The sequence below is a fragment of the Peromyscus californicus genome, unplaced genomic scaffold (genome assembly GCF_007827085.1).
Source record: "Peromyscus californicus insignis strain IS unplaced genomic scaffold, ASM782708v3 Scaffold_13__1_contigs__length_99412109, whole genome shotgun sequence".
NCBI lineage: Eukaryota > Metazoa > Chordata > Mammalia > Rodentia > Cricetidae > Peromyscus > Peromyscus californicus.
Genome location: NW_026294424.1, coordinates 23967611 through 23984251, shown reverse-complemented (window position 1 = coordinate 23984251; position 16641 = coordinate 23967611). Strand labels below are relative to the sequence as shown.

The following is a 16641-nucleotide window of genomic DNA, read 5'->3' as shown; positions in this document are numbered from 1 at the left end:
GCAAAGGGCAAACTCGGAATGGTTGGTAGCTTTGGAAACAAACTCAGCCCCTAGTGACATACTCACTCCAGCGAGGCTACACTTCCTAAGCTTCTCCAGTCAGGGCACCAACTGGGGACCAAGCATTCAAACGTCTGAAACTATGCGAGACATCTCATGCAAACCACCCCAGGATCAGCACATGTGGTGGTATTACACGTATTGCACCAGTTGTTTTTCTACAACCATAGAATATTGTGTGCTGCAGGGAGTAAACTGGTCTTTGGAAAAGACGTCTCCCCCAGGGGCAAGCTTGAAAACTTCATCTCTTAGTCCTAATAGCCTGAATGCATGTAAAAACTCCTCGTGGTCGCAGGACTAAGTCCATGAAACAATTGTTCCTTAACCTACTGCAGGCATCTGGCACCTTATGGGCTCTTAATGATTAATTGTGAGCTAACAGTGAATGAGTATCACCTACATGAACTGCCCTAGTCAATGACAGTGGTTATAGGAACCTGGCAGCTTACCTAAAGACAAGAGTCCTGGCTCTGTACTGGCTTCTATAGTCTTACTGGTTGAACTTGGGTTTCAGCTTCATCATCCAGGAAGTCAAGACGATGGCACCCATTTCATGGGATTATGATGAGGATTAGCTAAGGTGAAGGTTGTAAAGACTTCACACTTTGTTTGGCAGTTAACTGCTAATCGGTTACTAGGATGTTTATGTTACAATCAGTGGCTATGTTTACGGAAGAGGTCGTTTTAACTAGAATGCCGACCGGGGTCTGGCAGCCAGCCAGTCACCACTCCACAACTATGAAGATTCTGGCCATTTAACAAGTGTATGTAAATCCCTAGCTAGCCAAAATGAATACAAAAGGGGAGAATCTATCCATGGCAAATCTCGCCTCCGACACCTTTACAAAGCGAATAAACTAGGAATAAAATTTAGATTTAGACGTCTAGAAGAAGCAGGCTGCGCCACACCCACTCCGGAACAAAGCCAGGGCTGTCACGGCTTCGTCAACACCACTAGCATGAGCTAATGGCCCTCACATCCACGGAGGGTGGAATGAGGAGACAGCAAGTCCCCAGCCACGCCTATAAAACCCCGCGCTCCATGGCAGCGCCAGGCTGACAGTCCGCCGGCCGGATCTCCGCGCGCAGGCCCCGCACCCGGCGCGCCGCGGACAGCCTCTGACGTCACGCCTGCGCCGGGCCTGCCGCAGGCCCCGTTCTCGGCTTCCGCCTCCTCTGCCGGCGTCGCTTTCTGGAAGGTTCGTGGAGGAGGAGGAGGCGGCCAGAGACCGTTACTCCGCACCGGGCCGGAATCCGCGTCCATCGGCCCTCCTGAACCCGCGCAGGCGTCGCCAAGGTTGCCATGCCCGAGAACGTAGCTCCCAGAAGCGGGGCGCCCGCCGCGGGGCAGGGCAGCCGCGGGAAAGGCGCCTACCAGGACCGCGACAAGCCGGCCCAGATCCGCTTCAGCAACATTTCCGCCGCCAAAGGTATCGGCCCCTGGCCGGCCCGCCGTGGCCTTCGGACACGCCCCACCGTGGGGCTCGGCGCCCCGTGCTTCTCTCCCGCAGGCTTGTGCGTGTCGGTGCGGACGGCGTAGTGTAAAATACCGGAGGCCGAGGGCAGTGGTCCTTGCGGTCCGACGCGTCGGGACGGAAGCTTGGCTGTTTATTAGACCTAGTGGTCGACAGCATGGCGTTTTTACCTTTTAACCTGTCTCTGTAAAGGTGCAATTTAAGTGAGCTTTGTTGGGCTCGGTGGTGCTAACCGGATAGTCGGTATAAATTGGGTGGGTTCCATTGAACTGGCAGGTGGAGGACTGTAGCGTAGCACATGCTGAAAATCAGACCTGAGTCTTATTCTCTGCATGTGTTGTTTTATGTTTTTTAACTTCTGAACCAAAGTTCCCTTACTGTAAATTCGGGGGAGATAAACAGTTGCTTTCTGTAATTGGGAGGATTTAGAGAAACCGAATTGAAATGAAAAAAAAAAATGGAAGGAAAATTACGAACAAAGCCTTAGATATCCTTGCCTGGGTGTGTCTGGAATATAGTTCTTTATTTGGGTTGGAGGAAAAGATGCGTGATGTGAGAAGTGAAATTGGAAAGGTAGGTTGTCCATATCCTGAAGGACCTGGGATCCTGGAAAACATTTGGCTTTACTTTCAGTACAACCTTAAGTGGGGTGAAGTCACCAGCCCAGTGACTGGTAACCTGTTGGTGCTGTAAGAAGATGTGCAGGATGATAGAAGGAAGTTGTTTCCATTTGGGGCTTAAGGAGTTGGAGAAGTCAAGTTGATCAGATGGGCGATTGGAAGTTTGGAGAGAATACCTAATACCCGGAAATTGAGTTGGTTAATTGCATAAGTGGTGGTGGAATTATTGAGATGAAAAATAAAGTCTAGGGCCATCTGAGTGACCAAGAGAGTGTACACTATATTACAAAATGGGAAATTTACCTCAGGCAACTGTCCTGACAGGTTTTTAATGCTGTGGTGAAACACCATGACCAACACCAACTTGGTGAGGAAAAGGTTTATTTGGCTTGCACTTCCACGGTAGTCTTATCACTGGACGAAGTTAGGACTGGAATTCATACGGCAGGAACCTGGAGGCCGGAGCTGATGCAGAGACAGACCATGGAAGAGTGTGTTTACTGACTTGCCTTATCATGGTGTGCTCAGCCTGCTTTTTTATAGAACCCAGGACCACCAGCCCAGGGATGGCCCCACCCGCAGTGGACTGGGCTCTCCCCTATCTGTCACTAAGAACATTTCCTCCGGTCTTGCCTGCAGCCCAGTCTTAATTGGCATTTTCTTAATTGAGGTTCCCTCTGAGATGACTTTAGCTTGTGTCAAGTTGACATAAACTACCCAGCAGTTAACTTTCAAAGGCAAGGTGCACAAAAAATCAAAACAGGACAGACAGAGCCGTGCACTTAGGAAGGAAGGAGGTGTGTCACCCAAATTGCCTGTGAACCTAACTAGCTAGTTACTAAAAGAGCAAAGGGCAAACTAGTTTTTTGGTTTTTTGATTTAAAAAAAAAAAAACCGTAGGAAGTGAGAAAGACTTCTGCCAGATACAGCTTGAGTTTAGTTCTGGGCGCTAATTTATTTTGGTGTTATCCAGTTAACCATCCCCTTCTCCCAAATAAAGATAATGATGAGGAAAATTGCACAGACAGAAATTCACACTGGTAACTCAGCGTGAATCATTTAACAGTCACTATCTTGTACCTAGCTTGTTTCTAGAGATGTAAAGAGTCTAAAATACTGTATTTCGTTGGGTGGTGAATATCTTGAAGCAGGTTCACTAAAATCACCTGAAACTGATATTGACAGCTAGACCAGAGTTATGAAATACTTACGATATATATCATACAAGATATTTTCTGTTAAATTCTTTACTCTTAGCCTGATAAGGGCAAAGCATACTAGATATGGAATACAGAATACAGAAAATTTATTAGACTATGGGTCCTACATATATGTTCTCAGCAGATTATATTCTTGTGAGAGAGAAAGCAGATGAATGAGTTGTGTACTCCATTACTGCTTGTCCTGTTTTAAGAAATAAAGGAAATAAAACTCTCAGAATTTAAAACTAGATTGTGCCATTTTGATTCTCACAGGAATCCTCAGAATGTGTTCTGCATAGGTATAGTACATGTGAAGTATTCTAGTTTATACCATATCAAGGGCAAATTTGAAACAAAACACTTTTTTTTTTTAATTTATTTTATGTGCATTGGTGTGAAGGTGTCAGATCCCCTGGAACTGGAGTTACAGACAGCTGTGAGCTGCCATGTGGGTGCTGGGAATTGAACCCGGGTCCTCTGGAAGAGCAGCCAGTACTCTTTACCCCTGAGCCATCTCTCCAGCTCCCACACTTTGCTCTTTTTTTAAAAGTCTTAGTTTCTGTTTTTCTTCTATTTAACAGCGGTTGCTGATGCCATTAGGACAAGCCTTGGACCCAAAGGAATGGACAAAATGGTAAAGAGAGGTTATTATTTATCGAGAACTCCTGTTTACATTCTGAGGTCTGATGAAAGTCTGTGCTGTTTGGGGCTGGCAAATAGTTCTATTGTAGTGCGCTTGCCTATAAGGAATGAGGCCCCAAGTTGGAGCCGGTACATACACTGCCCCTTCTTCCTCCTCAAATCCCTCCAAAAGTGTTAGAATTCATCAAAAGGAGAGATTGCTTTGATAGTATTTAACTAAATAGTTTAATGCCTTTTGAGTTGTTTGTGTTATTTGACTGTCCCTTGATCCTTCTGCCTCTACTTCAAGTGCCAGGATCACAGGCTTGTGCCACCATGTTTGAATGTTCATTTATTCATTTCTTTTGAAGCCTGAACATAATCATTCTGTCTCAGCCTCAGAGTGCTAGGATTGCAAGTGTGAGCCGCCATGCCCCGTCAGCTTTTCAAGCTGCTGTTTTCCTAATTGACTGGCAGCATAAAACAGAGAGTCTGGTAACTTTGGGTTGATCCATTACTCTGGTCTCTTTGAGCGCTGCACTCAAATGTACACACACACACAATTAAATGTAATAATTAAGTAACCCGACAAAGCCAGTTATTTCTTTTGTAAAGTTGAAACTGAATGTTCTTATTGTTATACTAATGAAAGAATTTAAAATTATGCAATATGCATACGTAAATTAACTTGTATGTAATAGTAAATGGAATAGAGCTTGTAGAAAACTTTAAAAATCAAATTTTCTAGATTCAAGATGGAAAAGGTGATGTGACCATTACAAATGATGGTGCCACCATTCTGAAACAAATGCAAGTATTGCACCCAGCAGCCAGAATGGTAAGTGTACATAGTGGTTTGCTTTTTAAGACAAGGTTTTGTTCTGTAGCCATAGTGACCTTGTATTCACTGTATAGCCCAGGCCAGCCTTGAACTTGGCAGCAGTCCAGCTTCATCCCGAGTACTGTAATTATAGGCACGGGCATGTTCTGACTGATAAGTGGTTTGTTTTTTAAGTATATTTGTATGATATTTAATAGAGTTAAATTTGATCCCTTGGGTTGTTTTGTTTTTTTTGTTTGTTTGTTTGTTTTTTTGGTTTTTCGAGACAGGGTTTCTCTGTGTAGCTTTGCGCCTCTCCTGGAACTCACTTGGTAGCCCAGGCTGGCCTCGAACTCACAGAGATCCGCCTGGCTTTGCCTTCCGAGTGCTGGGATTAAAGGCGTGCGCCATCACCACCGCCTGACAATTTGATACTATTGAAGCATGGGGAATTTTTTATCTTAATGCTATATTTAAGATGCACTGTGTTTTGAGTGTGAGGTGCTCTATAAGAGAACTAATTTCATTTGCTTGTTCTGTGCTGTGGATTGAACCCATGACATTGTGCATGCTCAGCAAGCACTACTGAGCTACACTCACGGTTCTTAGAAAACTAAATCATTTTAATCATTTATCAAATCATGCTAGTTTTTGCATGTTTATTAGAAATAATTCAAGAGTCACAGTTAGTTTTACGGCAAGTGAGAAGTTGTATTGGCAAAAATATGCTTTAGGAATTGCTATCTATTAAAGTGTGCTGTTGAGCACAGCAGTGAGTTCCTGTAATCTTAAGTACTCTGGTGTGAGGCAAGAAGATCATTGGAGCCTCTTAAAGACAACATAGCACCACCCTGCTTTCCTTCCTTAAAGGTAGCTTCATAAATGAGTAAGATGTGATCACTTCAGAAAAATTGGACAGAGGTGTTTCTAGTCTCGCATGGAATGACTTCATATGCTCTCCATCTATATAAGATACCTATAAGACCTTAATGCATTTTTTTTTTTTTTTTTTGAGGCAAGGTATCGTTTTGGCCTAGGCTAGCCTAGAACTGGCTGTGTAGCAAAGGAAAACCTTGACCTTGATCCTCCTGTCTCCACCTTCTAGGCACTGGAATTAAGTGTGCACTACCACAGCTTCTTCATGCTGCTTTGGGGCTCAAACCTAGGGCTTCATGGGTGCTAGGCAAGCACTCTCCCAACTGAGCCATGTTCCCAGCCCAAAGTATTAATGCTTTTGGATAGGACTTTAAAGAGAATTTCCTGAGAACTTCTCTTTGAATTCCACAACCTACACTAGAAACCATTATAAGAATAATTTTGTGTACCACAAATACAGTGGTGTTTATCTTTAAATGAAACCCAAGTTAAACTAAAAATCAGATGTCAGGGATGCGTTACATTTTCTAATTCTGGGTTGGTGACATTGATATGGTAGTGTGAGTTAGATGTTACTGAGTTCTCGTTTCTAAGCTTCTTGGCATGTTCTGTTCACACAGCTGGTGGAGCTGTCTAAAGCTCAAGACATAGAAGCAGGGGATGGGACCACGTCGGTTGTCATCATTGCTGGCTCTCTCTTAGACTCCTGTACCAAGCTTCTGCAGAAAGGTATGTAATACGTTTTTACTAAAGAATGACAGAAGCTTTTTAAGGGCAAAACTTATAAAAAGCCAAGTTACTATTAAGTAATGTGAGATTTAATATTGGATTTGAAGTAACTACTTTTTTACCAAGAATTTCTATGTTGCTTCTGAGTTTTGCAAGGCTTCTCTTTGTAGAAATAGAATTCTGCTTTTGAAAAGTAAGTGATAATAGTATTACTATCTAAGGCTTAGAGAGATGTCTTAGATGAGAAAATAAGAGCTCTTGCTTTGATAAGTAATGTGTAATCATAGCAACTCTTATGTCACTCTGCTTTGAAAAAAAAGTGCATGTGATGTTTTAGAAAGCATAAAATTTGTTTTAGCTTCAATATTACACAAAAATGTCTTTGTTTCAAATTGAGTAGAAGTTAACTGTTAGCCATAACCAGCAGTTATTTAGCTATTCTCTTTACAACTAAATTGTAAATTAGTTTGTCTGAAAAGTGTTTGGAGCCTCGTAGTATAGTTTAGTAGTTTTTAAAATTTGCTTGGCATGCTGGAGGCCCTGGGGTCAACCTCAGGAACTCAACAGAAAAGGAGGGAGGGAGGGGATGTGTTAGATTACTTTGACATTTTTATGAGTAAAACATTTTAAAATACGACAAGTTAACTTGGTTCATAATTAACTTGGTTCATAAATGACAGGTATACATCCAACCATCATTTCTGAGTCATTCCAAAAAGCTTTGGAAAGGGGTCTTGAAATCCTTACTGACATGTCTCGACCTGTGCAACTGAGTGACAGAGAAACCTTGTTAAATAGCGCAACCACTTCATTGAATTCAAAGGTGAGATGATCACTAAGTGACAATTAAATTACAGTTGAAGGTGTATTAACTAGTGTCGTGGTCATGTTTGCTATATTGTATCTAACATTGCCTCAAGAACAACTAAGTCATAGAATACTTTCTATAATTGAATTGGTTTTAAGAGTGAGGTAAAAACAACGAGGCTAACAAAAGAACTAGATTTACTGGGCGGTGGTGGCGCACGCCTTTAATCCCAGCACTCCAGAGGCAGAGGCAGGTGGATCTCTGTGAGTTTGAGGCCTAGGTTACAGAGTGAGTTCCAGGGCAGCCAGTGCTACACAGAAAAACCCTGTCTCTATCCCCGCCCCCCAAAAAAGGTGGTTTGTTATAGGTGCCATATCCATTTCTAGTTTTTCATTTACTGCATTTTAACACCTTTTGGTAAAGCTAAGTCCAAGGCTTTAAAATGGCTATTGGGAACTTTCCCATATCCAAAATCAAAGGCTGCTATAGAATTTCTGTCAACATGGGTAGTTTTAATTTAATATTATACAAGAGTTGTCCTGAGTTTTAAATTTACTGTCTTCCAGGATTTTAAGTAGTCATTCCCATTTTACAGATGGGAAAATAAACATAGAAAGGTAAATAATTATGTAGCATACTTGTAAGATATAACACTGGTATTATCCAGCTCTTTATATATGTGCTACTTTTCTTAGAAAATTTCTACAAAATTTAAAATAGTGGAACAAATTTTTTGGGAAATTTCAGGTGAAATAATAAAAATTTAAAAGTAGGAGCTGAAGAAGAAAATATCCATACACATACATTTTTTGAAGTTTGTAAACAAGAATGATGAAAAGTTTCATGTTACCATCTGCTCTATTATGATTTCACCAAGTATAGTTCCTTTTCTTTGCATTCGTTTCTTGTAATTACAAATCTAGATAATAAAGGGTAAGGCACAGTAGCACCTTTACGGTTTGGTTTGTTCGTTTGGAGACAGGGTTTCTCTGTGCAACAGACCTGACTGTCCTAGAATGCACTTTGTAGACCGGGCTGGCCTTGGACTCACTGAGATCTACCTGCCTCTGCCACCTGAGTGCTGGGATTCATGGTTTGCACCATTACCGCCCAGCTGCACTATATACCTTTGATCACAGCAGAGGCAAGCAGATCTCTGAAACCAGCAAGGACTACATGGTAAGACCCTGTCTCAAAAAAATAATAATAAAATAACCTAGACAGAATTAGAAACAAGAAGTAATATTTTTTTTTAATGTTCTACCACTAGTCAAGCGTGTTACTTGAGGCAAATGACCTAGTCTTTCTGTTTTAGTTCACCAAGGACATGAAGAAATCTGACGAATACTAACCATTTGCTGTTTTGTCAGCCCCTTGGTATTAAGTACATAAATAACCTGATCTGATAGCTTGATTACACACTCAATTTAGGTAGGAAATCTCCACCTAAAATTAGATGCCTTTTTCTGTTTTCTATAAAACCTTTGGCAATCTAGAGAATGCCAAATGTTGTTGTAATATAATAAAAGAAACATACATGTTATATTTGGCAAACTGGGTGGGAAAAAAAAATCTTTTTTTTTTTTGGTTTTTCGAGACAGGGTTTCTCTGTATAGCTTTGTGCCTTTCCTGGAACTCACTTGGTAGCCCAGGCTGGCCTCAAACTCACAGAGATCCGCCTGGCTCTGCCTCCTGAGTGCTTAAAGGTGTGCGCCACCACTGCCCAGCCTTTTTTTTTTTTTTTTTTAATTTATTCATATTTGAAGTACATTTGGTGTTTTGCCTGCCTGTATGTACAAGTGAGGGCATCAGATCTCCTGGAACAGGAGTTATAGACAGTTGTGAGCTGCCATGTGGGTGCTGGGAATTGAACCCAGGTCTTCTGGAAGAGCAACTAGTGTTCCTAACAGCTGAGCCATCTCTTTAGCCCTAGGGAAAAACATCTTTTTTTTGTTTTTGTTTTTGTTTTTCGAGACAGGGTTTCTCTGTGTAGCTTTGCGCTGTTCCTGGATCTCGCTCTGTAGACCAGGCTGGCCTGGAACTCACAAAGATCCGCCTGCCTCTGCCTCCCGAGTGCTGGGATTAAAGACGTGCGCCACCACCGCCCGGCGGGAAAAACATCTTTAACTGCAGTGTCTCCTTTGAGTATCCTCTATCTGCCATATCTAAATAGGTGATAACAAGCCTTTGTAAATCCAGAATTGTCAGGTTTTGTTTTTGTTTTTATAATTACTGTTTCTGTGAAATTAACTTTTTGTTTTAAATCTAGGTTGTCTCTCAGTATTCAAGTTTACTCTCTCCAATGAGTGTCAATGCGGTGATGAAAGTGATTGACCCAGCCACAGCTACCAGTGTAGATCTTAGAGATATTAAAATAGTGAAGAAGCTTGGGTAAGCATCTCTAATTTCAATTTCAGTATTATCCAAACCAGATGACTTTCAAGAAAGAGCTGAGTGTGGTGACTTATACATAGAATCCAGCACTCGGGAGGCTGAGGACGGGGATAGCTCTTGAGTTCAAGGCCAGCCTGGACTACATAGTGGGTGCCATGTCAATCTGAGCTGTAATGAGAGTCTATCTCAGAAAAACCCTTAAAAACAAAGCACAACCGATATATCCTTAGGCTGATGACCTTCCTGTGCCGGTGGATATACATAAGTGAAACATAACTAACCAGAAAGTGAAAGTTAGAAGGCCTTTGCTGGCTCGAACTTTCTTGGTATGGCAATCTCGAGGGTTTGCCTGTGTTTCCTTATGGTGGGATGGAAGTGTATCCAGGAGATCTGGGAATGGGTTCTGAGAATGAATGTGAGACCCAAGCACTTTTCATTTTTCTGATGATTTTTTCTAGTGGGACAATAGATGACTGTGAGCTGGTGGAAGGGCTCGTTCTCACCCAGAAAGTGGCAAATTCTGGCATCTCAAGAGTTGAGAAGGCCAAGATTGGGCTTATTCAGTTTTGCTTATCTGCTCCTAAAACAGATGTAAGTAAAATCCAAGTTGGTCCCTGTTTATTAACTTTTAAGATCTGTTCTTTAAGATAAAAGTTGAGAATGCTGTACTAGTGATGTCTTTAAAATGTAGATCTCGAAAGGATTAATAAATTGAGACAAAAATAAAAATGGTTTCAGCTACAAGTAACATCACAGGTGAAGACAGTGGTTATAGGAGTTTGCATGAAATAAAAACTGTGTTATATTCATTCCTTGTGTTTGCAGATTGTGTCCAGCCTTCTAAAAGCAGAGACATCATTTACTGGAGCCCACAGGGATTTTATTATTTGTGCAAGTGAAGCCTTAGACTAACTTGATAGCCAAACTATAAAAGTTACTTGTTTCTTGAGATATTCCTGTAATTCTCTAAAAGAAGTGCTTGCTACCTCGGATTTGTTTTGTTTTACTAATACATAGGTGTGTTGTTCAGTATTTTGTTTCTCAAAAAATTTGAGGCCATACAAAAATTAATGGTTAATTTCTTTTTTCCTATTTATTTATTTATTTATTTATTTATTTATTTATTTATTTATTTAATTTTGGTTTTCCAAGACAGGATTTCTCAATGTAACAGCCCTGGCTGTCCTGGAACTCTGTAGACCAATCTGGCCTCAAACTCACAGAGATCCGCCTGCCTCTGCCTCCTTAGTGCTGGGATTAAAGGTGTGCACCACCACCGCCCAGCTAATGGTTAATTTCTTGACATCCAAGATTTTTTTCATTGCTTAGTTGGTTTGAGACAGGGTTGGTCTGTCTCTCTGTTTCTCTCTCCTCCCTCCTCTTCTCCCTTCCTCTCTCCTCTCATTCCCGTCCTTTCTGGAACTCATTATGCAGACTATGCTGGCCTTAAACCTCCAAAGATCTCCCTGCCTCTGCCTCTCCTGCCTGCTGGGATTAAAGGTGTGCACCACCATGCCCAGCTCTGTCCCAAGTCATAGAGTGAAAGGACACATTTGAAATCATTTCTATAATACACATGATACTGACAAGCCAGAGAGTAAAATAGGATGCAATTGCAACTATTTTTATGAAACATATGATATGTGGAAAAACTTCACATTGGGGGAACATTAACCGCTTTGTATTTGTTAGTTATCAAAAATGTACTTGCAAAAAGTTTCAGACAGCAGTAGAGCCTGCTGTGGTCATGCACACCTATAATCCCAGCCCTCAGAGGTGGCTGGGTAGTGAATTCAAGGCCAGCCTGAGCTACATAGTGAGGCCTTGTCTTTCAAACACACAAAACAGTAATGGGTATGCTTAAATTTTTCAAAAGAACCAGCTTTAGCCAGGCAGGGGTAGGGCATGCCTTTAATCCCAGCACTTGGGAGGCAAAGGCAGGTAGATCTCTTGATTTCCTGGACAGCTTGGACTACACTGAGAAAGCCTGTCTCAAAAAAAACAAAAATAAATAAATAGGACCAGCTTTGTTTATATGTGTCACTTTAGACCTTTTTCTGTGCCTATGTATTTAACTGTTTGGTATGGGTTGGTCTTTTATATTCCATTAAAATCTCTTGTTGTAAATAATTACTGTATTCTTGTTCCAATCAGATGGATAATCAAATAGTAGTATCTGACTATGCCCAGATGGATCGAGTGCTCCGAGAAGAGAGAGCCTATATTTTAAATTTGGTGAAGCAGATTAAGAAAACAGGATGCAATGTCCTGCTCATACAGAAGTCTATCCTAAGGTCTGGGACTTTATATTTTCCTATCCCTAAATTGATAATTGATTTGTGATTCCCACTAATAATTTTTTAAAACAATGTTTAGTTGATGTATGTGTGTGCCTGACTCTGTACACCACATGTGTACAGGAGGTCAGAAGGTATTGGATGACCTAGAACTGGGGTTTACAAGGCACCTGGAGCTGCTGTGTAAGAGCATAGGAACTGAACCCAAGTTCTCCACAAGCACTGTTAACCACTGAGCTATCCCTGCCCTATCCCCGACCCCACCAACCTCCCCCCCTTTTTTTTTGAGAATGAGCAGTTGCTTAGTATCTAATACATGGGAAATCTCAGAATATTTTGGCGCATCATATAACTTAAGCGTGGAATATATAATTTTTCTAGATTTTAAGAAAGTGAAGGCTGAGCATAGTTCATGCCTATAATCCCAGTACTCAGAAGGCTGAGGCTGAAGGATTGCTGTGAATCAGGCTAGTCTGGGATAAAGTAAGGCCCTTTAAAATAAATAAATAAATAAATAAAACAGGGATTGGAGAGTGGCTTAGTTTTTTAGATCATTTGTTGCTTTGGGACCTGGGTTTGGTTCCCAGCATCCCCATGGTCTCACAAACATAGGTCTCCAGTTACAGGGGATGACACCCTCTTCTGAAAGCCATGGACATAAATTAAAAAAAAAAAAAAAAACAACCAAAAGTAAAAAGAGCATGGCATAGTTTTTAAAAAGCTGTTTGTCTACAACTAACTGATTGAAGCTAGAGATTTAATCACTAGTGTTTGCCAGTGTGCACAAAGCCCTGGGTTTGATCCCTAGCGTGGCATAAACTGGGTGTGCTCTCAAATGCCTATAATCCTGGCAGCAGTAGTTTATAGATAAGAGAATTCTCAAGTTTGAGCTCATCTCTTTTTCACTTCTGGGTTTTGTTTCTTTTTTTTTTTTTAAATTAATAGGTACATTCCCATTTACTCCACTGATAAGCTGTGCCAAAAGGTACTGTGGATACTTTATTATAAGAGTCCTCCGTGAGCAGGTGAAAGACGGTTCTAATCCCCAGTCATTTAGTGGCTCTGACCTTATGTAAATTGTTCCCAAAACTCGATTTTTGCTTAACTTTCATCAGAGATGGAAATACCTGTCTTGCTAGCATCATAGGACTACTAATACTAGGATTGTTTCTGATGTTTTGTGGGAATTAGTCATGCTTCTGAATATATCACTAAGTGTTCACTTAGCAAAATGCTCATTTGTTAAGAATCATGACTTAATTACTTGTGTTGTATAGATTTTAATTATTACATTAAATTATCATGTTTTATAAATTATATTATGTTTTCCAGTAAAATTAGAAACCTTCAGAATTTTGAACTTCTGCTGAGCAAATGGCACAAGCCTTTGATCCCAGCACTTAGGAGGCAGAGGCAGACAGATAAGGCTGCATAGGGAAACTTTGTCTCAGAAAGAAAGAGTTTGAACTTTTTTTTTTTGGTTTTTCGAGACAGGGTTTCTCTGTGTAGCTTTGCGCCTTTCCTGGAACTCACTTGGTAGCCCAGGCTGGCCTCGAACTCACAGAGATCCGCCTGCCTCTGCCTCCCGAGTGCTGGGATTAAAGGCCTAAGAGTTTGAACTTTTAAATGAATATTAAAAGCATTTTCCTTCATAATTGACCATTTGAATAACAGTAAATTTAAAATCTTCACTGCTGAACAATAAAAATGTTTTAATCTAGCATAACAAACATTTTGTATTTCAGAGATGCACTTAGTGATCTTGCATTGCATTTTCTGAATAAGATGAAGATTATGGTGGTTAAGGACATTGAAAGAGAAGACATTGAGTTCATTTGTAAGGTAAGTAAAAATGTTTGTTAGCATGTATTGTGGTGTGTTGGTTGGTTGGTCAGTTGTGGTTCTTTGAGACAAGGCTTCTCTGTATAACAGCTCTGGCTGTCCTGGAACTCACTCTGTAGACCAGGCTGGACTTGAACTCAAGAGCTCCACCTGCCTCTGCCTCTCGAGTGCTGGAATTAAAGCTGTGCACCACCACCACTCAGCAGTGTTTTACTTTTTAACATTTTTGTTTTATGTCTATGAGTGCTGCACGTATATCTGTGCACCACCACATGGTCCGCTCGGAGGCCCCTGGAACTGAAGTTAACATGGGGCTATGAACTACTGTGTGGGTGCTCTGGAAGAGCAGCCAGTTGGTTACTGAGCCGGGTCTCCAGCCCCAGCAGTAGTTTTTGTTTGCTTTTTTGCATGGTGGTTATTGTGTCTGGTGCTTTGAATAATATACCAGACAAGTGCTTGTTCTACCATTGAGTTACGTCTCCAGCAGTGTTGTCTTGATTTGTCTTGTTTTCTTCTCCCAGACAATTGGAACCAAACCAGTTGCTCATATTGACCAGTTCACTACTGACATGCTGGGTTCTGCTGAGTTAGCAGAGGAAGTCAATTTAAATGGTTCTGGAAAACTGTTCAAGGTAACGGTATTACAATTAAACTTTATTATTTTCCCTCCCCCCCCCCCCCATTACCTAATTTGTAATTTGTTCACTAAAGATAACAGGTTGTGCAAGCCCAGGCAAAACAGTTACAATTGTCGTGCGTGGTTCTAACAAACTGGTGATTGAAGAAGCTGAGCGCTCCATTCATGATGCTCTCTGTGTTATTCGCTGCCTAGTAAAAAAGAGGTAATATAAACATCACTAAAGTAGTGGATTTTTAAATTTTTATGACATTTATTTTGGGTGTGTATGTATCTGGACATGCTCACAATATGGCATGCATGTGGAGGTCAGAGAACGAGTTGGGGCAATCTCTTCTTTCCTTCCATCACGGAGGTCCCAGGGACCAAGCTTGGGTTGGTTGTTGGGTATTTTACCAGCTGAGCATCTTGCTGGCCCTGGTATTCTGAAGACTAGTTTGAGGGGCTGGGATATAGTTGATAGACTACTTCCTAGTATGTACAAGGGCCTGGGTTCAACCCCCACCCAGCACTGCTTAAACCGGGTGTGGTGGGGCACACCTACAATCCTACCACGTAGGAGGTGAAGGAAGGAGGGTCAAAAGTTTGGGTCTTCTTCTAATTCATGCAAGTTCCAGACTATCCTAGATACACAATACCCTGCCTACCCTTAAGAAACAACCAAACTGCCCTATTTTGACTTTTTTAAAGTTAAGTAGTAAATTGTTATTTAAAATAGCTTCCTTCAGGGTAAAAATAAGCTAAAAATATTTGTGAATTTCAGAGCTCTTATTGCAGGAGGTGGTGCTCCAGAAATAGAGTTGGCCCTGAGACTGACTGAGTACTCACGAACACTGAGTGGTATGGAATCCTACTGTGTTCGTGCTTTCGCAGATGCCATGGAAGTCATTCCATCTACACTAGCTGAAAATGCTGGCCTGAATCCCATTTCTACGGTAACGGAACTAAGAAACAGGCATGCCCAAGGAGAAAAAACTACAGGCATTAATGTCCGAAAGGTGAGAACCTAATGCGTAGGATTGTTGGAGAAAAGGGTGGTAAGAGGAAGCAGTTTATAGATTTGTCGTTGTTGATTGGTTGAAAGGTTTTGTAGTTAAAAGTAGTGTGATTTTGCCAGCACTCGGGTGGCAAAGGCAGGTAGATCTCTGTGAGCCAGGCTAGCCTGGTCTACGGAGCATGTTCCAGGATAGTCAAGTACACAAAGAAACCCTGTCTCAAAAACAAAACAAAAAAGAAGTGTAATTTTGGATTGAAACCTGGAAAGGTTACTATATATACTTTGGAATAAAGATAATGCCATGAGCCGGGCAGTGGGAAAAAGATGTTGCCATGGGAAATAGCATTCATTAACTGCCATTTACTAACTTGTAGGAAGTTATTCCATAGAATGGCACTTCCTGGTTTGTTATGTGTGATCAAATACTGAAAGTGTCTGCTCCTCTACAGGGTGGAATTTCCAACATTTTGGAGGAAATGGTTGTCCAGCCTCTGTTGGTGTCAGTCAGTGCTTTGACCCTAGCAACTGAAACCGTCCGGAGCATTCTGAAAATAGATGATGTGGTAAGCAAATAGAGGTTGAAAATCCCTGGGAGGTCAAAGGGCATACTTGCAAGTTTTTCTTTCTGCTTAAAAGTGTGCTACCACCAAGATGATAACATTTCATAACTAATTGTTTTACCTGTAAAAATTGGGCAAAATTTAGATAATTACCTTAAACATGATCTAATATTTTATGTCATTACAAGTTTTGAAACCTGTTTTTGTTGTTGTTTGTTTTTTCTTATCAGGTAAATACTCGATAATCTGGATGAGGCTGGCCGACTGGCACCATATGGACAGAGTACTGTGGCTAGAATGGAGATGGTCCTCTTGGTGTTCTTGTCTGAAAAAAACTTGCTTCGTCAGAGTTTTTGGACATTGTCTCCCAGTTGGCATTTCTTTGAAATTATATTGAGACAATTTAATGAAAATATTAAATACTTGGTTTCAAACTGCATATTAATTTGTCACTCCCAATTTTTATATATTATATATATATATTTTTTTTTTTTTTTGATACTTGGGGGAAAAGCCAAACTATACCCCTCAAATTTTAACCTTTACATGTTAATCTTATGGCTTAATCCTATGTATTCTATTAACTTTCTTGTTTTGTTCATTTGTGGTTGTGTTACATCCCAGGCCAGCCTAGAACTTACTATTCAGTATGACCTTGAACATTTGACCTTGTGCCTCTACCTTCCAAGTGCTAGAATTAACG

At 41.0% G+C, this 16641-nt stretch overlaps 1 protein-coding gene across 1 annotated transcript; it reads left to right on the top strand.

Moving 5' to 3' along the window:
* The first annotated feature begins 1230 nt into the window (after positions 1-1230).
* Positions 1231-16377, top strand: Cct4 (chaperonin containing TCP1 subunit 4). The gene is made up of 14 exons (XM_052734699.1): positions 1231-1490; positions 3939-3991; positions 4727-4816; positions 6295-6403; positions 7084-7226; positions 9481-9602; positions 10064-10196; positions 11760-11899; positions 13648-13744; positions 14266-14376; positions 14456-14586; positions 15145-15379; positions 15828-15941; positions 16169-16377. The coding sequence occupies exons 1-14, from the start codon at positions 1364-1366 to the stop codon at positions 16181-16183; spliced, it is 1620 nt and encodes a 539-aa protein (XP_052590659.1). The 5' UTR covers positions 1231-1363; the 3' UTR covers positions 16184-16377.
* Positions 16378-16641: the final 264 nt, after the last annotated feature.